This window comes from Apis florea, unplaced genomic scaffold, assembly GCF_048593485.1.
Source record: "Apis florea isolate Af1SG1 unplaced genomic scaffold, ASM4859348v1 contig_19_pilon, whole genome shotgun sequence".
Taxonomy (NCBI): domain Eukaryota; kingdom Metazoa; phylum Arthropoda; class Insecta; order Hymenoptera; family Apidae; genus Apis; species Apis florea.
Window position 1 is genome coordinate 70,519 of NW_028256515.1, and position 27,571 is coordinate 98,089.

Consider the following 27,571-nt stretch of genomic DNA (forward strand, 5'->3'; position numbering starts at 1 on the left):
TTGCGCTAAAAAAATACAATATATATATGAAACAATTGTATACATATAAAATCTTTAAATAATCTACGCAACGCGGTAAATTCGTGTTTCGAGAAAAGAATTCTTCTTTTTTAAATTATTCTTTATATAATCCATCCTGTATTTATTTATTTATTTATTCCTTCCATTCGTTACTTCTCCGACATTCAAAATTACCGCCTGGCAATTTTGGAGAGTGTCTTTCCCCCCCCCCCCCCGTATGTATATTTCTATGTATATGTTATATCAGCAATTTTTTTATAAAATTGCCAATTGTTATTTTGTTTTATTATTATTTAACCGATCGTAAGATGTAATGTGACATACATATCTCTGTGCCGATATTTCTGTTCAATATATATATATATTTCTTTTTTATTCTCAATTAAACGCAAATTAGATGCTTAAAAGTTATATGAAGAATATATTTATCGTCTAAGAGGCGGTCGATTCGAATTGCCACCGAATTGGTAGAAGATTACGGTCGAAATAAGTGACTCCAATATTTCCCTCTTTCTTCGATAGCGTTAAAAAATGTACAATTAATTACGCGAACTAAACGGATGCTTCCTCTTATGTAAAAAGTAAATGGCTCATCATCCCAGTCGTTTAAAATAAAAAGTTTTGTGGAATGCTTACAAATTATATATGATAATGTATATATATATATATATTATATATATTCGAATTGAATATCATCCGCTAACTTTCTCGATACGATGAAAGAAAATAATTCTCCTTATTCGTATCGATATTCTTGCGCGCAACGCTTTTTCTCATTCTCTCTCTCATTCTATCTTGCTCTCTCTCTTCTTTCGCGCTTAACTCTCTTTCTCTCTGTCTCCCTCTCGCTCTTTCTCTCATGCACACACATTCTTTCTCTCGCTCTCGCTACGCTACTGAAATGCGAATTAATTGTAGATACTATGCTTGAGAACAGCATGTCCTGTTCGAAAAAAATTGAGAGAATGTCCCATGCTTTGTGTGATACACATTAATGACCTAATAATTTTTTTTTTTCTTTCAAGTAATATTTATAAGTAATTAGTTATAATCCATAGCTGCCCTAAATGTCTAAGGGACTGAAACACTGCTGCTACACATATCATAGGCATGTAGCAATTAGGATATTTAGTGGCTTATTAATAAAACGAAGTTATGGTGAAGCGGTGTTGTGTGATCCGTTTACTTGCCCCGTGGTGAAGATCGTGTGCCTGTCGTTGAGAGGCCCTCCCCTCGGCTTCGACTTCGGTGCAAGGAATGCAAACCCTCACCTGGAAAAAAGTGAGAAAAGAATTTTTGATTGAAATGAAATTATTTGCAAATTGATCGCTGCCTATAATGTCATTGCCAATTCCCAACAATTGAGATTAAAACTCTTGATCATTTGTCACACTTTAGTTGACGGTTATCACGTGAGATATTAAATTATGTAAATTTTGAGAAATGCTACGAAATCATGGACAAGTTTGTAAATGATAACATTAATCAAGCAAAATATCATTACCTCTGCTGACACTTCTGCGCATCGGTGCAGGTTGAGGGGTACTGGTGTAATTTCTAAGTGCTCGGCCCCGCTTGTCTTGAATTAATTTGTCCACTTTGACGAAGATTCCGCATTTCGGTCGACACGTGAAGTACCTATGGCCATTCACAGCACCATCGTTTTTACCTGTAACGACAAAATTGATTAATAATCCTCGACTCTTTTATGAACATACAATCAACTGAGACATTTTCGTTCTAGATAAAATTATGAGAAAACTTTTTTTACTAATTTAATAAGACAGAAGATTAATTGTGTAAAAGAAAAAGAGTATTATTCCATATTAGTAGAGAAGATTAATAATCTTCCTGTTTAAAAATATAAATCTTACCGGTCGGGGCATCAAGTTCAATTCCTATCCATGTCCCAGATGCAAATTCTGTTGGGCCAACATACACTATCACACCGGAATAGCTGTATGGGCGAACCAACACTGATTCACCAACTACGACCCAGTCTGGGAGTGGAGTTTCGACTCTGCTTAAGTCGTGTCTCGAACCGAAAGCTGAACTTTTGTCGCTCACATCATCTATTAAATTTTTTAGGAAAAAATCAGAAATTTATTTAGAATACAAATGTATTTGCAAAATAGATTTTTTTTTTTTTTTAATGATCTATCTACCATCGATTCGTTCAGATGAGCTGTTATCACCGTTTTCATAGGGCATGTTGGGTTGCATTGATTGTTCAAGCCGTGCTGCAGCTTTGCTCTCTGAAAGTTGTGGACGGACCATGGGGAATGAAGCCCTGTGTTGAGAACTCGTAGGCCTTCCTGTGCTAGCAGAAGCTTTCCTTCGTCGCACGACCTGTGATTAATTGTTCAATTTAATAATAAATAAAAATGTTAACACAAAAATGTTAGTTAGTTAAAAAAAATTCAATTCAATGTCCATAATCTTGGATAAATAGTTGAAGTTTAATTGAGAGACATAGAAGTGATATGACTTTTGAATGGAATTAATTTTAACTTTCATCTACCTTGCCTGGTGGTAGTTTCGTGTGCACAACCGAACTACCCTCCAAAGGGCTGTCTTCTCCAGAATTGGACGCCTGGCTAATTTCCATGTCGCTTTTTCTCCTATTGCTCAAAACCTGGCTCGGTATACCTTTCTTTTGAATAGAGTTTATACGCGTTGCACTGGTATTTGCATCACTGTCGCTCTTCGTCGAAGAAACTGGGCTGTCGATGTCCGCGTCCGCATAAGCGCCTGTTTCTTCCAAATTTTTTCTACTACGATCTACTGCATGATAGAAAAACGAGAAACATAATAACCTTGTAACGAATTAATTATAACATTTTATAATATTTTACAGCTGCACAAAAATCTAACGATTTCAACAAATCCTCCTCAGTTATCCTAACGCGACGACAAATATTCAAATATTTGCTTTTGCGTAAAGAGCTGTTCAACTAACCCTCGCCACAAGTGTTCTCCATCACGTTCAAGTTGTCCAACGCGTTAGTCACTTCACCCATGTATTCTTCCGGTGTTTCCTCCACCAACGAGCTGTCCATCCTTTCCGGTTTCTTGCTGTCCAACAAATTTCGATATTCCAGGTCCGGCGTCTCGTCCACGCTGATGGATTTGACAGAGATCGAGTCCTCGGACGTGAGATTGGTCGTGGACACAGCTTGGGAACCGTAACCACTGCTGCTCATGCTTGGCGTGTTGATCTTCGTCGATTGAAGTTCGACGAGAGAATCCAGTGTGCGTGAAGAAGTTAGCGGTTTTACTGGTTTCACCGGTGCCTGAACGTAATCGCGTGTGATTTGATTGTGACAATGACGAGAACCGCGAGAACTTAAGAATTTTTCTTTTCTTATTTCTCGATTCTGATCGACGAGAAGTATGATAATTTATATGTTTGATCACGCATTTTCATTTATGTTTTTTTTTTTTTTCGTGTTTAGTTTTCATCCAACAGCATGTTAGATTAATATATATTGCACGATATATATTAAAATTTTTTTTTTATTTAACATTTATGAGATTGAAATCATTGAAAATTCGTAGGAATTGTTCATATTCATGATGAAAAATGAATGTAATAATCGTACATGTACACGTAGATATACATACGATTCGAATAACGTTATATAAAATCAAATGTAAATATTTTCGAGTCTTAAGAACGTGTACTACCTGATACGAATCGTATTCGGAGTAATCAGCGTCGCTCTTCTCTTCGTCCTCGTCATGAACAGGTGTCGTCACTTGATTCCCAGCGTTCGACGTTTCCTCGTGCAGGGTGGTCATTCGTAGACCCAATTTGCCACTCACCATATTTGGAGACGCTAAAAGCGAACATTATAGATTATCAATAAATGTCGTTTTAAAGAAAGATTTAAAGTCTCTCGCGTGAAAAAATTGTGACAATATTGCAAGAATATCAGGGCCGATCTGGCCACCATGATGAAAATCGACGGATCGGGAATCGATAGATCCATGATCGATCACGATTATTCTCTCTCTTTCTCTCTCTCTTTCTTGGGTAACAACATACATTCCATTTAATCGGGTTTATGATCACACTAAAAGGTGCCAGGTCGGTTCTGATACACATATATCGGTGATTGCAAAAATATCGAACAAAAGGATTGTGTCCATGCTGTTCCTAAAAAAACGAAAAGGGTAATTGTACGTATATTCCACGTATTGGACGATTCCTTTGTCAAATTTTTAATTTACATTAATTAACCTCTAAATGAATAAAGTTCAAAGATCCCTCCGTTCGAATTATTTAGAGAAGCGCAAGATGATCTCGAAATGGCAAGAAAAGACTGGATAGAATTGAGTATGTGTGAATGTACATAATTTCATATTGTTCGGGATTTGGTTTCGGATTCACAAAAGTGAACGATAATCTTCGAATAGATTCGAATAATTGGCGACGCGATCGGCTAAAACTATGGCAAGTATTCGAAATTATTATCTTTGTGCTTATATTCCAAAAATTCGAATTTCGAAAATAATAGCGCTGAGATCTTGGGATCTCTATGTATCATCTATCATGTAACGAAAGATGTATATTCGATTCTATGAAATAATTATGAATTTCAAATTTAGAGCCCAATCGATTATTTTCGATCAACAAATTGGCAAATTCTTTCATTGAGATTCTCAGCTAGTTGATTGATTCGGAAGTTTTTTCCGTCTGATAAATTAATCGGATAATTTTTGTTCGTTCGATGGATTTTGATATATTAAATTATTTATTATCCTGTTGTGTATTTCTACGTGTCACAATGAGTATATATGGGTAAAATTTTTTAATCGAAGTAAATGTTCGAATGAGATACTAAAGATCCAAAAGATTCAAGCACATAATACGTGGAATATAAGGCAGCCTGAAATAAAGGTGAAACAGAAGTAGAAAAAAAGGTACCGTAATGTAAGTCGTAATAAGCAATAAAACATCGAACACATATGGGAAACTATGCACTGCGGCACGATAAGGCTGCAGTTTCAATAAGGACATTAACTACGGAGAAAAAAGATATCGAACGAAAAACGGATGGGTTTTATCGATATCTATTACCGTTGTGCTACGTAATAATCGAAATAAGGTGTAAGGAAACCAAATAGTCTACTAATCACTACTAGAGAATGATCGAATAGACTCTTTCAAACTTGCCAGAATTCGATTAGATTTCTGGAAAAACTTAATTCTTTCTCCATCGAGATAATTTTTCAAGTAATTCTTTTTTTAGCAATGTACGATATGAAAATACAAAAATTTTACTATATCTATAATTAATAGCAACAAGATGTTTAATATAAAATATTTGGAGAAAGAGTATTATAAATTAATTTTCAAATTCAATAAAGAAGAATTGTATTTGTAAATATAATTTACAATTCTTTTTTATATTTTTATAAAATTTTTATAAAATTAGAGAAAATACATCGTCAATGATGAAATAAAATTGACCGAACATTATTAATTGTTGAGGTTGTATCAATCAATCGAAAGGTAGAGTATCTTTTCGTGGCAAATCAGTTTGAAAGAGTTGTCAACAGCGAGTGTCACCTACACTTGGCAGAGGTGGATTGTTGCAGACGTGTCAATGAGTTGAGATTCAGGTTCAGATTCAGGAAAGTTGGTCTCGCTGAAAGGAGATAGACGTACTGATTACACCTGCAATCGTGTTCTCCTCGATCATCGCTAAAAACTACATTCTGTTCTCCTCTTAATGGCGAGCCTTCTTAAAACCTTTCTTTTTTTCTCTTTGCAGGCTTGTCACGTGTGATTGATCATGCCTGCTAGAAGACACTCAATATTATCAATCAAGTCAGATCAGAATGTAAGTCTCTGTGTCAGACTCGAAGATTCAGAGACCATTCGTGTTGTACATACAGGTAATTTTAATACTTGGAGGAGAATTGTAAGAAATAGAGACATTACGTAGATATACTTTTCCTCTTTTCAATATATATCATCTATGAAACGATTCAACTCGCCATTTTAAAACAAATCCAAAATGCAAAAAAATAAATATATATATACGTTAATTGAAACTAGAATAATTCTTTAGAAATATTTTTTTCTTATTTTTAAACAATTCGCATCGTGGATTTGTTATAAAGTATATTAACAATATATGTATTAGTTTAAAGTCAAAATAATGATAGTGATAGTCACAGTGTTCTTAATAAAATTATCTTCATTTTACTGTACAGTCGATAGCGTTATAGATAGACTCTATTCTTTTATAAAGCATGCTTCACTATGTCTGAAACAATAATCTCATGCATCGCTAAATTACTTTTAATTTTTCCCTCTACACTATTCTGAAATTGTTTAGTTTGTATTGCTCTGAACTTTTGTTTGACTTTAAACTAATTCTTTCTGTGGAGAAAGAAAATGGGATTTTTTAAATTCTTAATTTTTTCTTTCAAAATATATTTATCAAATATTATATTCCACACAAGTTTAACCTATTTCTTTAAATATATTTCAAACTTTCCCATTTTCTTTTTTACCCATAATGCCATAAGCTTTTTTCTTTCCTCTTCTCTAAGTGAAAAACAATTTAGTCTCTTTATGGATTAACTTACATTTCGATTTATTCGTGTAAATATTTCTTTTGTATAAATAAAATGATCCCAAATTGTTTTTCAGTGGCGTATATATCCTAAATTATTAATCAATAAATATTTATATATATTTACACATATATGATACAGTTACCCTACGTCAGTTTTCTAAAATATCGCTTAATAGCACATTCACAGGTAGAGACAGTAAAAGTAGAACAATTTCACAAGCGATCTTATTCATCTTTCTCTTTTTACATTTTTTTTTTTTTTTCATTCTCTTCATACTCTTCAACTAATTATAAATATATTTGAATCGTGGTAAAAAATATATATTATTTAAATAAGCTTAAGTTGCTTCACTCTTTAAATTCAGTCTTACGAATTGGTAAGTAAATTTTACCAATTTTCGAGAATTCGTCGAACTTGATAATTTTTCAACGAATAATCGAAATGAAAAAAAATAAAAAATAAAAAATAAAAAATAAATATAAATAAATATTTATATATATATATTATGTATATATAAAAAAGAACTAGATAGATAATCGTTTCTATTCTAGTGAAATAAGTTTTGCAAAATAATTATATCTCAATACTCATGCTTTCGATTGTATAGTCATGATATACAGTGCTAGTGAACATGATTTCTACGCAGTGGTGATCTTTGATAGAAACTGCGATAGCCGCGAAGAGAGAAGATCGTTCTTTCATCTTGCTTTTGCAATGTGTTGACGTGATTTTCTTGTAAGCGTCGATCATGAGCAGAAAAATCATTGTGTGAACGTGTGAGCCAGAGACAGAGAAGAGACAATGAACGAACAGAGAACGAACTGCTTGCACGTAAAAGGGCACATTCGCATGCAACAGTAAAACGATGAAGCTAAAACAACATATTGCAATTCATTGCAAAGAAACGGTATAGGCATTAACTATTTTCAAAACCTAAAGTGTTGGTTCGAAATAAAAAGAAATATAATAAAGCAGCGTTTTTTTTTTTTTTTTTTTTTTGAATTTTCGAATATGAGGATAAAAAGCTTAATAAAAAGATAAAGCTTTGTGATCCATCATTAACCACGCTAGAAAATCACTGTAAATCTTTAAACCTCGTTCAAGATTCAAGTTACTTCGATTGAAGACGCTTGAATTGAAAATATTAAATTCATGATTATATAAGTAATAATTGAAATTTGTAGGGATATTTCAATATTGAATTAGAAATAAACGTTTCAATCATTTGATAGATTTTATTAATAAGAATAAGCATAAAAATTTTGTGAGAAGAAAAGGAATTAGGGATTGATGACACGAATAAGAAGTTCAAACCGACGAAGATGAGATTTAAAGTTAACTAATAAATTAATCAAACGTTCCACTATTCTTCTTCTATCAAGATAATCTCTTCCAGTTCTGAAAATAGCTACAGTTCGCAAAAATGAATAACCATCGACACACAATATATACAAATATATATATATATATATATGTACATATTTAAGGCTTACTGGAAAACTAAAACAACAGACAGACTCAACCACTCACGAGACATATGTATATACTAATCGTCGTTGCCTGTTAGGGCATCAATCAAATATCAATCAAGACTCCATTTTACCTGAGTTGAGAATGGAGCCTTGCGTGGGCCGAAATAGTTGTAGAAGTAGTAGACGTAGTGTTATAAACAGAGGAACAGAGAGATAAGTTGCGTATATTAATATAACTCGTTTAATTGATCGTTCAATTTTGCTAAAAAAAATTCGCTAATTATATCATAAGGCATTTAAAAAGAAATTCTTGTGACAAAAGTGGTGGAGCTTAAGTGTAGCTGCTAATAATAAACGCTAGGCAGATCTGAGAAAAAAAAATGGATTGTTTTTCTTTTCTTCTTTCTTTCTTTCTTTTACCATGCTCAACTCTCTTTTCAATCGTGATCTTTGTTGAATCATGTTTCGAATGAGATTCCATATATAACTAGAAAAATCGCGTTAATGAAAGAATCGTGCGTAAAAGTTGAACATAGCGTGGTGACATAACAGTATGATAGAAGCTGTAAATAGAATAAATACGAAGTTCCAAGTGTGTAGTGGTAATTTGCTAAGAGGGAGATCGGTATTACCAAACATCTTTAAGGAGAGTGATCAAACGTTTGACGGTGTTTGTTCTAAGTGAATGAGCGATTTCCTTCCATGGTGTTTTTTTCTTTGGTTTGAAGAAGTTGAAGCAATTATCGTTTTTTTTTTCTTTTTTCAAATTATTTATTTTTAATCCTTTCGCGTGTTGCCAGGAAGCTTTAGAAAAAATTCTAGCAATCTGAAGCTTCTATCTTGGATCATAAAATTTTTTTGTGATGCTACTTCGAAATTTCTAGGGTAATAAATTTTTGGATTTATCTCGAATCGAGTTAAAAGAACTGACAAATAATTGGAAAATTTTACAATAATTATCAATATATCGAATATATTGAAAGAGAATTTAAAAAAGAATTGCGATTCTTGATTGATAATTCTAATAATTGAATAAAAGACACGATGGAAGGGAATGCTAACGATGGATGACATGAATTTCAATAATAAAAAAGAACAAAAAAGGAAACGGATGTAATGATTATCTTCCATTATCGAGAAACAACATATCCAATACCAAAGGAAGACATAACAGTGGAATTTTAAAACAGTCAAAAACTAGGGCAAATCTTAAAGTGACTATCATGGCAAGGTGATATATATATATATATGTATATATATGTATATATAATATTAAAAAACACTGCATAAGCCACATTTCATAAATGAATGAATAGACTTTTCGTCGAATATAAGTTCAAGAAAGCGAAAAAATCAAGGCAACCAGAAGTGATCGAAAAAACGTAAGTAAGTCGATGTATATATATATATTTATTCTAAGACTAAGGTCTTCAAAACACAGTGCCATTAAAATTTATCAAAGCGTTTAAATATTATCGATAATTCAATTGTGATTTAAGCAAACTAAGATGTTGCATTCATTAAATGATGAAATTCGCATAAGATTATAAATCCAAGTAAGTTTCAATCAAAAAATAAGATAAAATAAGAAGAAAAAAGAAGAAGAAAAAAAAAAGGAAAAAGAAAAAGAAAGAAAGGAAAAACGTTAAAAATAAAATTCGATAAAATTTTATGTAAGTAGCAATCCATTTAGCATAAATAATTCTGCGTTCAGTGTAGCAAGCTCTGTATCAAAGAGCAGCGTAATAACGAAACAAAACAAGATTTGATTTGCTAAATTTGCTACGCCTTCATCAACATCATGGCAAAAACGCTTGCGGAGCAAAAGAACTCTCTTGCAAGAAATTTTGGAATTACCTTTTTGTTGGCGTGCTTATGGTAGTACCGTTGGATATTGTTAACAGTTATTATGAACAATAGTAACGTGTTAATTCAATCGTTGATTAATCAAGATATTAAAAGTGATATGCGATATCAGTCGTATTATAATAAAATGGATTACTACAAAATGAACGGTGAACTAATGAATGAGAAGATGAATTGTATGAGTGAATATATTTTGTGTGAACAATAAGAAAAAGAATCCTTCAGTTTATTATTATTTATCTTATCAACCGAGTTCATCAATTATTATTATTTTCTTTCTTACGCGTACATCTTCTATGATTTCATAAATTATATTATTCAAAATTTAATTATTTATTCGATACGTTCAAAGAACAAAGATACGTAATAATCGTACACATTGATATTAATTCCAGTTGTTATTTTATATAGGATGTGCAATTAAGAAATCATAGAACGTTTATGATTTTTTTTTTATTATTATTGAAAATGTTTCACTGGAAAAATGTAGTAGGTGTGATGCGAATATTTGCTTACCGATTCCGAATGGTTTAGAAACTGGTGCAGAAACGAAGTTCTCATCGTTTCTGGTGTGACCCGTGGATGCACGACGCGAATGAAGTATTCCATTCAACTCGGTGTTGAGATCAGTCACGCTTTCAGAACGTGTCACGTTTAGAGAGTCCATCGAGGTGTCGGATCTCATGATCTGTAAATAGCCGGTGTATCGTGTTACTTGCCTATAATATCTTAAAACAGATATTATATGACGTAATCATAGTTTGTCTAGAATTATTAGAATACGAGATATAACAGTACAAATTGTCCATCTTGTAAATTTTAATCCTTTTCTTGAAGATTTACTTTACGATATCTCGTGCAAGATCAAATGATTCTAGACAAGCTAAAAAGAAATTGGCAAAAATCCAAAGAACGTTAAATGCAAAATAAAATTTCTAAAATTCTACTGATTCGAAATGAACGAAAGAAATATTTGAATTCGAAATACCAAGATATAAAAAATGAAAAAAGAAGAAAACAAATTAAACGAAAAGCATACAGTGCGTCCGAGACGGCGTAGAGGCAGTAGTACCTGCGAGAAGTTGGGTACGCTTGCTGTCTTGCGCATAAGTGGTTGACCTTGTGCTTGCAGTAATTCTTTTACCGCGACACTTTGTCGTAACCGGTCTAAAGTTAAGATACTTTCCACCGCAGAAACACCGCGTGTATATTTTTCTAAGCAAACATCAGACAGTGTGAGTTTCGATTATGCTTTTGTCCAAGTTGATCTTCAATTTATAAATATCCTGCGAAATGATTGTTAAATTTACCAATGTAAGTTTCACCGTCGCATAGGCTGTTGTCTTCGCCGCTTGCGGCTATCTGCGCCAAACTCTCTCGGTCCTCCAACTCTTCGCTAGCCTTTGGTATGTTAGACACGACCTCGTAAGTGACTCCAGTTTGGGTCAAACAATCGGTACGGACGATCCTTTTGAAAATTCTGTCTGTGATACTTTGTCGTTTGTAGATGTTCAAGGCCAATCTTTTGCGCAGCACGAGATCCATTGGCGCTGGATGGGAGAGTCGTATCGTTGTCTTCAAAATTAAAAATACCCGTTCGTTCGCTGAAATACGAGAAAATGTCATATTATTGTTATAATATAGTTTGGAATATAGTGATTTTTTTTTTTTTAATATTTTTAACTGTTATCACGCTATTAATAATTTAACTTTACCGTCTGTGACTTTGTTGAGATGTTTGTTATCGTGTATACTAGAGTCCCAAGCAGCGATGGCGCACACATCCTTCTCTATGTGACGAATTATAGGCAAATTGTAAAACTTATTGCCATGTTCTTTGGGTAATATAGAATTCACTCCAGTGACGGAGACTTCTTCCCCTGACTGATGCGTTGAGAGATCATCGGCTGTAAATATGTAGAATTACAGTAATCAGAAATCATGAAATATTATATATTACTGGTTGTGTGAATAAAATAAAATTGTACACACCGTTGAGATCAAGAAACAAAACAGGAATGTGTGGTTCCATGCCTGCAGGAGGATTCCAATCAGCAGGGGCACCAGGGATTCCTGATCCTGCTGCAGGAACTAACACTGCATTTCTTTCTTCCGTTAAACTGACCCATTGATCTACCAGACTTTGTTCTCGTTCTATATCTTGTTCAGTTTTATCTGCATAACAGAAATCATACATTGTTTAATTGATGATTCAATTGGATTTGAATTAGTATCACAAGTTTCTATCATACCCTGTTTATTAATAAGTTTTTGTATCTGTTGATCCAAGTATTGTCTCCTTCTCATCAAGGCTTCACTCCATTTTTCCCTTAGTATACTCAAGTCTTCATCCTGATAACTGTCCAATGGAATTTGAAGACGATTCCTCACAGACACGCTACCAACTGCTATATTCAATATCGATTGACAAATAATGGGCAATGTCCCTGAATTTTGTACTGGTTTTACACGAACTTGTATTCGTCGTTGTTGCCCCTGACGTAATTGATAAATACCCCCTACAAACAAATATAAATTGTATCAAATTTAAACGTAGAGAAGAACAAGCATACCTGTCCACGTATCTTGCTTTACAACTACGTCCACTGGCGAATATTCTCCTTGCTCGTTCAACTCTTGAATTTCAACCCATAATTCGATCTTCCTCGTTAATTCCGACCATCGATCAGCCAGAGATCTAGCTTTGGCAAGTTGTTGCTCGACTTCCCAACCTGGTTTGCTTCGGGAAAATCCGGCACTTCGGTGTCCCCAAACTTCTATGCTTAAGGCCCCTTCTGCGAATGAGAACAAAAAAAAATATTTACACTTCAACTTTTTCCATTCGTAGCATCAGATCCATGAATTAAATTTTCGAGAAGCGAGAATCAAAAAAAGACTTATATCAGATAAATTTTATGAAATAATTAATTAATAGAAAGCATACTGGATAATTGATATTAAATTACCTCGTCTCAAATACTTTGATACTCGAAGCTCTCTCACACGCACACGTGATAAATATAATCTGTCTAATTGCAATAAATATTCGCGATAACTCACCTGCACAGTGTTCGATAAACTCCTCCGTAATAGGCACGGTAAAATCATTCGTGTGATCGAACTTGAACACCAGAGAGTCTCTTTGCCCTATCTGACAATTCGAATTCAATTGTTCCGAGTTGTCCACGGCTGGGACCACTATGGGATCCGGATAGCCGCAGAACATGTACTGACAAAATACAAAATGGCTCAGGGAGAGCGGTAAGCCCGTTGCTTGCTTGATAGTCACGCGACACGTGATGTGACTGGAGCCGGAATAATCCTCAGGCTCTGACGAGGTCGAGTCGGCCGACGATTCCGACGCCGCCTCGCAGATACGATCCTGAGGGAAGTGACCAGATATGCGACTAATCTCGACCTGCAGTCGTCCAGCGACTTCTCCTTGTTGGCTGATAATTGGCGTGTGATAATCTAATCGAACGTCGTGAAACAAAACCTCTAAGAAAATATTCGCTACTCCAATGAGGTTGTGATTCTCCTGGGATTCGTAGAAAGGATCTTGAGTTTTTCCGGGCACTTCATCCTGTTTAAAAAGTTTTTCAAATTGATCAATTTTCAAGTTCAGTTGGAAAAATTTGAAAGTTTTAGTTTTTTCCTTTTTTTTTTTTTTTTTTTATAAAAGTTAATTTGAAACCGAGGGAGGCTTTGTCGCTTAAGAATTTTTTGAATTCGTTAGAATTCCTACCTTAATGGCAGGCAATCGTTGACAGTTGTTGGGATCCTTTCTGTCTTCGTACATATCCCGCATGTCGACTAATTTGTTCTCTAACTTCTCCATGGACCACACTTGGCTACCCATATTTGTCCTTTTCACCAGAATCGCAGGCTCGCTCACGAATGCGCCCCGCTGAAAAAATACACTCTACATGTCGAAGAGTGTGAAAGCAGAATAAAATAAAACAAAACGAACATAAACAATAATGGAAAATCAATAAGATAAAAAAAGCATGTGAGAAGTTGTAAAATCAAACATCACAAACAAGATCAATCACAAATTAAAAGAACAAGAATAGATGTATAACATATATTCAAAATACAAAATGAAATCAATTAATAAAAATATTAATAAAAATTAAGTAAAATTAAGTAAAATTTATAAAGCAGTTCGTTCTTTCGATTCTTTAAAGTATTGTCTTCAATATATATATATATATATATATATATATATATATATATATATATATATATATATATATATAAAAGAACAATATTAATTCAGTTATATGATACATTAATGTCTATAAATAAAATTTGCTGTCTTATAAGAGAATGGGAAAGATAATACATACATTTATACGTGAACATCTTTTACATGATTTAAAATAAATTAATCTAAAGTAAGCTTATTATTTATGTCAACAAGTGTTACCTTTCTGTTTGGACTTAAATTGTTGGGCGGAATTTGTAGAGTGACACTAAACTTCGTTTGTTTCCCCATCTCTTCTGCCAAGAAGTTAGCTTCCTGTACCAAAGCGTTCGCCTTCAAAATGTCGGCTTTCAATTGGCCTAAACTTCTCTTGAACATCTCGTCCCTTTCTTGAGCCCACTTCTCCACCCGCATTTGCGTAGTTGGTGTGCAAGCAGGAAGTTTACCACTTTGACTGCCCCTTAGGGGGTCGTATGGTACGTAAGGAGAATAAGGTGTCGATGGAGACAAAATGTTGCGAAGCTGCTGGAATTGACGTTCGTATTCTTGTCTCTGTTTCTCCAATGCGACCTAAAGATAGAAAGAAATCCTCACGTTTAACTTGATAAAACTTGACAAACAAGATGCCTAAGATTTATATGTATCTGAATTTTTGGTAACTTGTGATAAGAAGAAACTTATCAGTTAAAACTTATCAGTTAGAATTCTTAAGAATTCAATCTTGTTATCATTAAGAGCATAAAGATTTGTAAGAAATGTAGAAATTTCTGGAAAATAAGACATAATATTTATGATAAAATTGTTACCATTTATCAATCAAATAATGCATTTTAATATTATTTTATAATATTCAATTCTATAATCATTTCTTGCAGGTCTTTACATTGATGTAAATTCTTAAAATAATCAATTTCTTTATCTTTAATATCAACAATATCTCTTCATCAAAGTTTATAGAACCAATCTCTCTTCTCTTAAACACCAGCAACATCTTTATAAATTCTCATCAAACATCATTTGTCCCCAAGCATACCTGTTTATCTTCCTCATGCTGCTTCTCGAGTCTGGCGATGGCTCTTTGTATAGGGTCGTTCGACAGCTCGTTAAGCATAAGTTCTTCCCGTGCAAAGGTGTAATCGATATTCTGTGCCGGCGTCTGAGGTTCACTGTTGATCGCTGGGAGCAGAGATAGTCACATGCACACACGAATATCACTCATCGATCTCAAAGAATTCAATCAACGATATCCATTATAAGCATTACCTGTTGCGCTTCTGGGACAATTCACCCGGAAGAAGTGATGATTTCCCCAGACGATCCTGTCGCCGTGCAACAACGGTGTTTTCTCAACCACCTGAGTGCCGTTCACGAAACACCTAGCACCGTTTAATGGCGTCATATAGAGGCCAGTCTCCTCTATCGTGATGACACAATGCTCAGGAAGGATACCAAGTCCGTGCAATTGGATATCTTGCTCTGTCTTGGCCGAACGTCCCCCAACCAGAGTCCTTTCCTAATTTTTAACAAATACAAATGTAATCAGAAATATTTATTTGCCTTTTTATAACTTTATTCCATTTGGAATAAGTTATCCTTTAAAGTGGAATGATGAAAAGGGGTTTTTCATTCGATTAAATTTGATAATTTAATTAATAAATTTAATTTTTTTTTCATTAAAAAATATTCATCTTATTTATGTGCACAAAGAATAAAATGAAAGAAACTAGTATGGGAATATGGTAGATGAATATTTTACAAAAATTATATTTAATTCATTTTTTTTTTTTTTAGTATATTTCTACTTTTCAAATTTAATAATTAAAAATATATATATAGAATAATTATTAACAATAGTTATTCACAATAATTACTAACAATAATTATTAACAATATATTTTAATAGTTATTCTAAGAATTATATAAAGGATTCAGTAGAAAAATGAGAACTTATAAGCAAATATAGTAATGCGTTCTAAAATTTGAAAGCAAGTCTGATTTCATTCATAGTTTTTTCAAATTAAAATATCTGTCATTTGTGTTCTAAGGCATTTTTAGATACCTTTAGATAATAAACTAGCAGCTCATTCAAGCTTGGATCGTCGTTCAAATTAACGAGGTAATATTTGTTCTTTTCCACTTGGATACCAGAGGCTTGAACGCTGATTCCCATTTTCTCTAAAGCCTGCTGCCTCTCGTGTTGCAACCTCTCCGTTTTCACTAGCTTCTCTTCCCATGTTTGTGACATTTCTTTCATTAATCGTTCCGATTCCGACAGTTTTTCCGTTATATCTGTACGTTGCTGGCCCACTATCGATCCTTGTCCCTTTATAACAGAGAAAAGATTGGAAGAGATTTAATAAAGTCGAGAAATAATTTTTTTTAAAAAATAAAATTTCTAATCCGTGTTAGAAATTTATTTCAATAACAATTAAAATATTCAAATATAAAATGGATGAAAAATTAAAATTACTTTAATAACTCATAATTTTATCTGATATCAATTAAATATTCATTCAAAATATTATCCTGTTTCTTCAATCATTTTGTTTTTTAAATATTAAATTAAATTAGACACTACATGATCATCTATGTATTTAGATTTAAAATAATTAAAGACTTATAAAAGTTTCTAATATAATTTTTCCAAGTGGCTCTAATGATTCGTATTTGTTCAGCTCGTCTAACATAAAATTAATATACAAGCGTTAACAAGTCTTAATCAATTTACAGTTGCATGTAACAGCATCTCTTTCAGTGCTTCCACTTCTTGCCTCAATTCTCGAATGATTCTTGCATTTGGATCCTCGTTGACCACCGCATGATTAACAATTCTCTTGGCTCTGTCCGCGTATCGCAGAGTGGAAAGCGTTTCCTCGTAATTATCCGCAGCTGGAGATATAGTGGCCACCATTACGGTTTTACTATTCCCACCAAGATTATCCTAATGATAAAATACGAAATGTGGTTGTAAACGAAGAAATTACATTTAAAATTAATTAAATCTTTCTTAAATATAAAAATAATGGAAAAAGTTTTATTTCTTTATTTATGAATAAAATATAATGCAATTTTATAATTCTGTAAATCTTTTTATATTATCGATTATATGTAATGTTAATATATATATAGTAATTATCAAAAAAATGTTTTCATATTAAGTGATTCTATCAGCAATTTCATGTTAATATGCTCTTCAGTTGTACAGTTGTACGAATAATATTAATGTCTTTTTTATTGTTATTACTTAACAATTAAGAGATTCATTATTTGATAGATCGTAAGTATTGAACAATACCTTCAGCAACCACGTTAAAACGGAATCTCTATACGGCACGAATTTGTCTTTATTTTTATTACTTCCGGAATTCTGATCCGCCAGCTTCGAAATGACTAGACCCAACGTCGTTAGGGATCTGTAAATATTTATTTCTCTTATATTTCATAATCCATCGTTTCTCTCTACATTCTATGTATGCTTATGCAATCCAACTCAAACTATCGTAAATATTCCTCATAAAAAGAAAACTGAAGAAATGTTCGATTAATTTGATCTACAAATATATATTTTAAATATTCTTAATTAGATCGAATATTTTTAAATATTATTTTTTCACGTATTTAATTCAATTCTTAATTCTAAATATTATTATCTTCGCTAAAAAAGAAAAATAGAAAAATGACATTCGATCAATTCACAATCAAAGTTCAATGACTTCAAATTTCCTCTTCCAATATAATAATAAACTATTCTCACTTACTTGTTTATATTGCTTCCTTCTTTAAGCCTATCGCCCACCGCCCCAGTTTTCACAGCCCTTTCGCTCCCCGCCAAGTCCACCAGGCTCATCCTGGACACTTTTTCACCGCTGACGCCGCTCTTCGAATCTGTCAACGTCTGCGTCAGGATGACGGAGAACACCGCGTGCGAACGCGAGCTCTCAGAGTTCATATTTGTCGCCGCAACTGTCCTCGACTTGTTACCCTCCGCCATCAGATTGTCGATGTCCTGCAAAATCGTTCGCACGAGCTTAACTCACTCGATTTTCTCTCCAATCCTGACAAAAAATCCTGGATAGATTCAGGTTCGATTCAACTGACGGTGAAAGGTAATTTCTGGACTCGAGTTACCTGGAACTCGAGGATTTCATTGTGGAAGTGTTGGGAAATTAGGGTAATTGGGTTGGGAAATTCAACTGATAGAATGTACGGTTTAATGATGGTAACAGGTTGGAGATGTTGTGTAAGTGGTTCCTAAGATTTTCGCTAGCTTTTAAAATGGGAGTATTATACTATCGGTCATTGTATTAAGCTTTTGTGATTCTATATTAAATAATTGGATTTGGAATTTTATTCCAATCTCTTCTTTTTTTTAATATATATGAAACATATTTATTCTTTTATAATTTAATTCACAAGAAATATTATGATATTGTTTAATGTTTCTTTTGATTTTCAATTTTAGATTATAGAATTGTACAGTTTATCAAGGAAGTTTATCATTCAATTAACAATGTTAGAAAATTTGAATTATTTATGATATTCTGATAAAAGTAGATTTAAATTGTTTTTGTAGTTGATTTTTGTTTTACGAAATTTCACAAACTTTTAACTTTCTTTATTCGATTAATTCATCTAATTTTCTTACTTAATATATCCAATAGATAATAAGTGAATATTCCATATTCACGATAAAAAGATTGTATTAAAAGAATAATGAAGCCGAAAAATGTGACATGATACTATCCTAGTTCACAGTCGATGAGGCAAATTGAAACTTATCACGCGTTACTGGTATGCACGAAACGTGTTTGTTGCATAAAAGAAGTAACCACTACCTTCGTTACATGTAAAACGACCTGATTTTACTTTCTTAAAGGATCATATATCATTTTATATATATATATATATATACATATATCTTTATTCGTTTAACATTGCTTGAACGATCAGTAAAAGTCATTCGATCGATCTTAATCGTGACAGTTCAATCAACTCGATCAAGTTGGATAACGAAGGGATAATTGTCATGTTATTCGAATATGTTTTCGTTAGATCAGGGAAAGATTTCAATATTTAGTTGAAATGAATTACATTTTTTTTTTTTTTAGGATAAATTTGGAATAAATTTTAACATGATGTAATCAATTAAACAAATATATATTATTGGTCAACAAGAATTAATAAAATTCAAGTTTTTGAAAAATAATTAAATTCCATTATTAGTAATTGAGTAGAAAATAGGTACATTTTTATAATTGTAGAAAATAATTTTTGAAATTTGAAGAATGGAGACAATCAATTTGTATTAAACGAAGGATAAATTTAAATTTTTCTCTCCGATTTAAAATTTCTTTAATCTAGTTTCAAAGTATTATTAATCGGCGCATATTAGTGGCTATTTGCATAATTGAATGAATAAATAGAATAAATTTCAATAAATAATATATATAATTTAACATGTAGAATATCACGGTGGTAATTTGCATTTATACTTGTCAGATATATTACGAGATCATCAATGGTAATGTTAAAATTAATTGAAGTATAAATAAAAAATTTTATTTAATTAAATAAATAGATGTTTTATAATTTTAAAATAAAACTTGAAAGCAATATTTATTATGCAAAGTAATACAAGCGACACTTTAATTGCAATACTTACATCATGTGTCAATTAAGTATTATAGATTTTTTAAACATTTCATTATTTTTATTATCTTTGCATATTATTTTTATTTGTGTTTTATTATTTAAATTACAGGCTATTGACACTTTCGTTTCATTTCATTTTTCAATCACAGTAAAGTTGATATCTATGATTATAGTTCTATATAGAGATACGTACAATAAATTAATTACATGTATTTAAATTAAATAAAAAAAAAATTTTTTTTATATTAATCCTTATAATTATTATTATTAGATTGAAGATCTATATAATAATATATATTAATTTTTCGTACGAAAAAAAAAACAATTCTAATCTAATACAACTGTCATGGCCACTTATAGTTCAAGCAAGATTTGAATCAAAGGTTAATGCGATTCTTTTAATTGGCATCAAGAGTATCAATTAAATTACGAATACCAGACAAAATATAATTAAAGTATAATACACGAACTTTCTGTATGGTTTCTAATTAAGAAAGACCTCAATTCGAGTATCGCGCTTTTGTAGTTTTCATCCATGGAACAAAGCAAGTAAACATTTGGATTAAATTCAAGTGTGGAGTATGTAAACATACGATAATGAAATTATTACTGTAGCTTATAGCGAGTTTCTGATTTCGTGTCGTCATATATTCTATTTTATATTGCGAACTTTTCGAAAATCGATATTATTATTAAAAAGAAATAAAAGCAAAAATTAAATAAAGAGAAATTTTATAAAAGTTTATGGTTAATAATACGAAGAAATATTTTAGTGAAATTGTATAAATTTATAAAAACACGAAAACAAGAAAATAAAAAGGAATAAAATAATAAATTACGTGATAAATTTCTAAATATCTGAAAATTAAAGAGTTGTTAGTCATTTAATTCCTGTAGTCATAAACAGTTTCTAGTTTTGTAGTTTAATTGCAGAAAATGATACATTATTAGAGGAATTAAATTGACGAAGTACTGCAATGACAGATATTGATCATAACAGTTTCATTTTGGAGTTGTGCCAGCTGCTAGACAAAACAACCGATAAATAAAACCGATTTGATTTGTTGTTTTGCGTGAAAACTAGATAAGTATGTTAGTCACCGTTCATTGATAAATGATAATTGAAAAGGATTTTCACAAATTGATTGTGATTAAATAAGATATATCGTTGAAAATATAAAGATTATAATCATATAACTGAATAATTACATAATAAATTAAATTATCAATTTTCTACAATTTTTAAAATAATAAATTTCTATATGATTTTTCATAATTTAAAAATTAAATAACTAAAATTTAAATAGATAATAATAATTCAACGTGTAATAATTGAATAACATTTTATAATCCAATTATTAATTATTAATTGAACGAAAAGATAATTTATAATTCAAAGATTCGTCAATTTGGCAATTTAATGATTCAACTATTCTAAGGGAATCTGAATAGCTCGATGATCCATATAATAATTCCAGGATCTATCCTGTTTAATGATTCTAGGATTCAATAGCTTTATACTATAATATAACGATTCTAACTAACGCACGATTCAATATGGTGATTCAATAGCTCAAATGAATTCTGGAAACCAATATCTGGAAATGGCTCAATTCCAGAATTTGATACTATAATTTTCACCTTCTTTTGCAAAAAAGTATTCCGAGATAAAATTATGATCAAAACAAACTTCGAGTAAATTTTTCATTAAATAAAAATTCAAACAGGTGTGAAAATATTACAAAAATAGTTTACAAATTAAAATAATTAAAAAGAAAATTGATGAAACATGAAAATGTGAAACTTAACAAAATATGTATTCTCCGTACTCTTAAGTATATATTCTTCACATAAATGATGGAGGATCATACCTGAAACGACGTGACAGCAAGCTGACTAAGCCCATCCACATACGGGCCTAGAACATTGTGTTCCCTGACTTTGAGCGACTGTTTGTTCGGCTTTGGATCCAGCAGATCATGCACCTTCTCGTTGTAGATTTCCATGTACGAAACTTCAACCTTATAAGTCAATTCCGAGCTCTGCTGCTTCGCGATCATGTCGAAGAGGTTGTCGCACAGCCGAGGTATTATGCCCTTGTTGTCACCGCTTCCCATCATCGTGTATGATTTCCCGGACCCTTTTTTCAAAAATTCGTATGTTTCAACACATATTTACACGAATAATTTCAGAAAAGGGGGACACTTTTGTGAAACTTTATAAGAATAAAATAATGTTTTATTCTTATAATAAGCTACAACGATAGAATTATTAAAATTGGTTATTAAATTGGATTAAGTGGATTCGCTTGAAGTTAGAGTTGTTAGTGGTAAAATGATTATATCCTGGTGAGATAAGAGTGTCCCCTGTTTTTTTGAAAGAATTTATGGTTCGTATTCTGAAAATGTTTTCGTCGAGGGACGAATTATGCAAATTATGCAATTAAAAGAAGGTAGAGGGTAGATCTTATCAAGATTGAGAAAAGATGGGGTAAATATTATGTAAGAGTTGTTATTTTCTTTTTTTTTATTTTTGAATTTATAAAATGAGATTAAGATGGATATATATTTTTCTTTGATTAATTATATTTGAAGACCCCTAATTCTCAGATAATCAATCATCTTCCATAATAAACTGTCATCTAATGGATCTTCATAATTCTTAAAATTTATCATTATTTCCGAAAAAATAAAACAAAAATATTACTCGTCTCAAACATTCATTCTTCAAATCTTTGATAATCAATCATCTTGGATACAATTTTCGAAAATTTTAAAAAGATTTTTACTCCTATATATTTAAAATTCCATATTAAAAACATACGTAATCTCATTTCATTGAGTCTTGCCACTTTCAAAGAAACCTTCAACAACCCAACAATCAATAGCAAAAAAAAAAAAAAAAAAAAGAACAAAATCATCCTCCAAACGAACTTAACGCCCAATCGACACCATTGTTTCCACAAGCCTTAACAGGTTTAACTTTGTATTCTTATTTTACAAATTCTCATAAGACATTTTATCGTTATATCGTTCTAAGCGTTTGAGAGGATGACTAAAAAGGGGAGAGAGGTTAAATCTTAAATCCGATTGATCGATAAGCGAGTAGTAGCTAAGTGCAAGAAGACTCGAGAGAGTCTTTAGAAGTGCATAATCTTATTCTTTCTCATTCTTGCCAATGCTCAAACAAAAAAGGGATCGAACGCTATACCAGAGGTCAATGTCTTTCGTCTAAGATCAACCGTGCATCATCGTTTTATCGGTGTTCATCCCTTTATAATTGCATTATTCCCCGCACAAAAGCGGATGGTGATTGTGTTTCGGGAAAGATCTACCCTTATCAGTAAGAATAAAGGGACAGGATACACGAAATCTGGAATGTGGGGATTCTTTGATATGGTTACTCATTTGGGGATTAGAATCTTTTATCTTGTTTTTTCTCTTATTTTTGGTATCTTTTTTCTTATCTTTTTTTTTTATTTCTTTTCATTGCTTGTTTTCTTTTTAAAGATTTCAGAATGTGTTTTTAGGTACAGTTGTAAATTAAAAGTATTCGGAAACGTTAGATTATTAACAAAGAATTAATTTATTTCTTTTTTCTATTTTAGAGAATTTAGTGATTAAAAGGATGACTTTGATATAAATGGCTAGCATAAATGGATATAAATTGTATTATATAATATTTTAATAATGTGTATTTAAAATTTCTATTAGAATTTTTATATTCTTTTTAAATTAGCAATGTTATTTACAATCAATCCTTAACCTTTGTGTATTTTATTAAGGTTTTTAGGTTTCAATTAGCCAAGATTATCAAATAGCAGAATTCATGGCATTGCATAAATTCGTTGGCTTCCGTCATTATTTTCCTCCATTTTTTAATTGGTCCTATTATTTCCTTAACCCTTAACTCTCGTTCCAAAACGGCTAGCTTTAATTCTCCGTACACTTCTCATTCGTATTCAAATATAGGGTAAAAAGCGCCTCTCTTTTCATTTCTCGAAAATAAAAAAAAAAAAAAAAAAAAAGGGAAAGAGGAAGAAAAAATTGAACAAGTCAGGATATATTACGGTTGATGAGAAACGAATAAATTTATTTCGTTCCTCTGCTTAAATGATATTAAAGGTAGCATATTATTTGATTATTCAGCCTGAAATGAGGATCTAAAATGAAATTTTATTTTCTATTAGCTTTAACGTTAATATTCGTTTCATTCCTTTTTCTCTTCGATTAGAATTTTTTTAACGTTTCAATTAGGATTTATAAATATTTATTGCTTAAATAAAAAATCGTAATTAAGATTTATTAAAATGTTTGTAATAAATATAGGAATATGCTTTCAATAACGAAATTAAAAGAAAATTAAATTTTTTCAATTTTCAATTCAGCAGTGCATGTAATCATCGTGAATTAATTTAAATATATTTTTAATTTTTAAATTTGTATAAAGAATTTAATTAAAATTCTAAAGAAAAACAATATAAAATATATATAAAAAAAGAACATATGAGATCAATATGAATGTTAAAATTACATTACATATAAATGAACTTTAATAATAATCGGATCAACGAGTATCTTATCGGAATAAAGGATTTAAAAACTACAAATCGAAGCGACAAGTCTGTAATCCGAAACGGTTATACAATGTTAATGAAATTAGAATCTGATCAAAGTAGGTGGAAATGTTCCACGTGAAAGAAGCTTTAATCAGCTGCGAATTACGTTGGGTGTGGCTATATGGAAGACCGTGAAATCAAGGTCGAAATGTTACACGAATATGGATTAAATTTAATAAATATATGATAAATTTCCAACCTATGACTCGCAATCTTCAAGAAAGTCATACTTACTTTTATTTGCAATTGTTCATAATTTTAACAATTTAAATTTTATAAGGAAAATTTTCAACACTTATTTATTTCAATATAAAAATCTAAATGGAAGTGAATGGAAGTGACTTATGATCTATCACGACAAACAGTGAAAAAAATATTGAAAATTTATCGTATTATCGTGCATATTAAATATTTTATATTTACTGCGACATGTTTTTAATATACCTTTTTAATTGGACTTTTTATTTAATTTATCTCTAAAAATAAAATATTATATGTATTTTAGCTCTTCAAAAATATGTTTATATTTAAACGATTGCGAGTTATTTATTACGTAATAAAATAAGGTTTCGCTATTCTATCTTTTAAGCAAGATTCGAGATAAGTTATATAATATAAAAATATTTCATTTTTCATTCGATATTTTATGCAATAAATATAATGGCCTTTATCTCGTGGAACACAGATTACAACAAATTAAAACAATATATTTACAAATTAAATAATTTTTGAACATACATATTAAATTTGAATTAATAAATTTGTAACTGTAAATCATTACCCAAACATTCAAATCCCTTCCATTAAATTTAGATTAGATAGATGCTCCATTAGAGAAGATTACGAAGTAAAGAGTTAGATTTATCTGTTTTAAATTTAATTTTAATTTTCCGATAATTTTCGACAAATTGCAAATGTCATTCGCAATAAAGTAGATATAGCATTGAATAAATTGATGGAGTAAATGCATCATATATTTGTGGAATAATAAAATCTTAAGAAAGAAGTCTTGAAACAAGGATTGGAGGGTGTTTCAGTAATTTCATGATAACATCGTATCGTAATAAAAAGTTTAATACATTTTAAACAGTTTTCACAGCCGTTTAAAATTTCTCTTCGATGTTATGTTAACTTTTAATTTTCGCGAAAAGAGTGCAATTAAACAAATCGTTATTTGTTGAAGAATTGGAAAATTCGTTGATAAACTATAATATTATACGTACATTGTTTACATAAAATTTCGAATATATCTCGTGGAAAAATTCTTCTTCGTGAAAACGTGTCAAATAATCCTTATATTACAATGATGATGACTCATTATGACTCTTCAAATGATTTCAAAAGACGTTATTATCTATCATTTTCTTGTGATTCTTTTTATATTTTTAATATTAATGATACGATATTAGATTTGATCTCGTCTTACCGGTCTGGCCGTAGGCGAAAATGCACGCGTTGTAGCCTTGGAACGCATTGTCCAAAATATCGCGGCCCAGGGCGTCGAACACCACATCTTGATTCGCGAAATTTTCCGCGGCCGGGTCCAGGGAATAGAAACAGTGATCGAACGCGAACGTTTTTGGTTTGCTCCTGTAACAATATCAAACAAATCATATTTGTTATCACGTTTCATCTTAACTCTGTTGAATATGAAACAATTAAAATAAAATATTTTTTTAGATCAGCAATATTCAAAACTGTTTATTTATCACGGTAATAATTTCAATTTCTATAATGTTTTTCTCATAAATCTCAATATTTCATTAAAATCATGACTTTTCCCCTTCTAATCGATAGATAACATTTAAAATTAATTGTTTATTCCTTATGGCGACATCGTTTGATCGATATTTTCGATTATATTTTTTATCGTATTGAAATTTTTATGATATTTCAATATCAAATTGAATTGAATACAGAGTTTCACTTTCATACATTTTCAGATATTATTATATATATATATATTTATTCGTAAATTTAAAACAGAAGATTCCCAGAAGCCTTCCGGATTAAATGTGATATTATTCCAATGATTATAAATTTTTCACGGATTTACGATCTTCTGGGATTCGACTTCGGTGGAAAAAAAGAAAGAAAGAAAAAAAAAAAAAACTATCTGCGTGCCGAGAACTGATTTGTAACCTTTCGATTTGCCAGAAACGTTCCTGGTATTAAATCCAAACATTTTCCTCGGGGAATGAAAGTGTACGTGAGACGACAGTAAAATAGCATCGAAGTAGAAATTAATCGTGATCGTATATTCCCGAAGATATTTGAATAATTAAGGTTAATGGAAAATCATTCTATCCATTGTGTTTAAAAATTGAAATAATATGAATCAAAATGATAAGTGACAATTATAATTTTAATTACACAATAACTCAAACGAATATATAAAATATTTTGATGATAAGTTTTAAATTATTTTTTGTTTTTTTTTTTATTTTCTCCTCTCGAGTCTATATAGTTTTCATTTGTAATGTAACACGATTATCTTATAGTACACACAATTCCTATTATATAAAGAGGCTTCTTATTCAATTAGCACGTGCTTATCAAACAATTACGTAATTAATGCTGTTGTAAAGAACGTAATAAAGAAAATTACGTCATCCTCCTAATCTATCGATCTATGCAATTCTCTTCTCTCTTTTTCTTTTTTATTTTAAACATGCAAAAATAAAGAATAAACGTATTATAAACATATTAGAACTCCAAAATCCAATTTCATCGATGAATAACTACCAGCCATGCGATTTAGAAAATTTCATTCTTTTCATAATTTCAAATTCTAACTGCTAACAATTTCCACGATATTTCTTACAGAACAGAATATCGTCCAACCATCGCCACTTCAAGGATTACAATTAATCCCAGACGAACACGCTTAACGAAGGAAATTACATCTCGGGTCAACAGAGAGTTCCTCCCCTTGGGCGAGAATTGGTGGAGAAAAGGAAGCGCGAGGACTCGTTCCATTGGAAATGAAAACGATTTCCTCTTGTCCTGGATATATCAGAGGCAGGGACTCAACGTGGAAAAGCTGGTCGTTGAAAATCAAACGGGCGCGTTCCACGCATCGGCCTGTACATATCGATTTCCCGTCGCATTTTCTCCACGAGTAATCAGTTTCCATCGGTT

The 27,571-nt window shown here is 31.3% G+C and overlaps 1 protein-coding gene across 1 annotated transcript; it reads right to left on the reverse strand.

Moving 5' to 3' along the window:
- On the reverse strand, positions 1–26,367 carry LOC100869040 (Kinesin heavy chain 73). Its single transcript, XM_086915139.1, has 27 exons — positions 26,348–26,367; positions 25,857–26,020; positions 21,684–21,952; positions 17,919–18,166; positions 17,456–17,573; positions 16,889–17,101; positions 16,220–16,483; positions 15,424–15,673; positions 15,194–15,336; positions 14,383–14,730; positions 13,699–13,860; positions 13,014–13,536; positions 12,527–12,748; positions 12,206–12,472; positions 11,946–12,128; positions 11,669–11,860; positions 11,264–11,557; positions 11,026–11,168; positions 10,470–10,641; positions 5,601–5,675; positions 3,709–3,860; positions 2,981–3,314; positions 2,543–2,805; positions 2,187–2,370; positions 1,896–2,093; positions 1,526–1,690; positions 1–1,292 (listed from the first exon to the last, which is right to left on the reverse strand). The coding sequence occupies exons 1-27, from the start codon at positions 26,365–26,367 to the stop codon at positions 1,204–1,206; spliced, it is 5,655 nt and encodes a 1,884-aa protein (XP_086771265.1). The 3' UTR covers positions 1–1,203.
- Between the last annotated feature and the right edge of the window lie 1,204 nt (positions 26,368–27,571).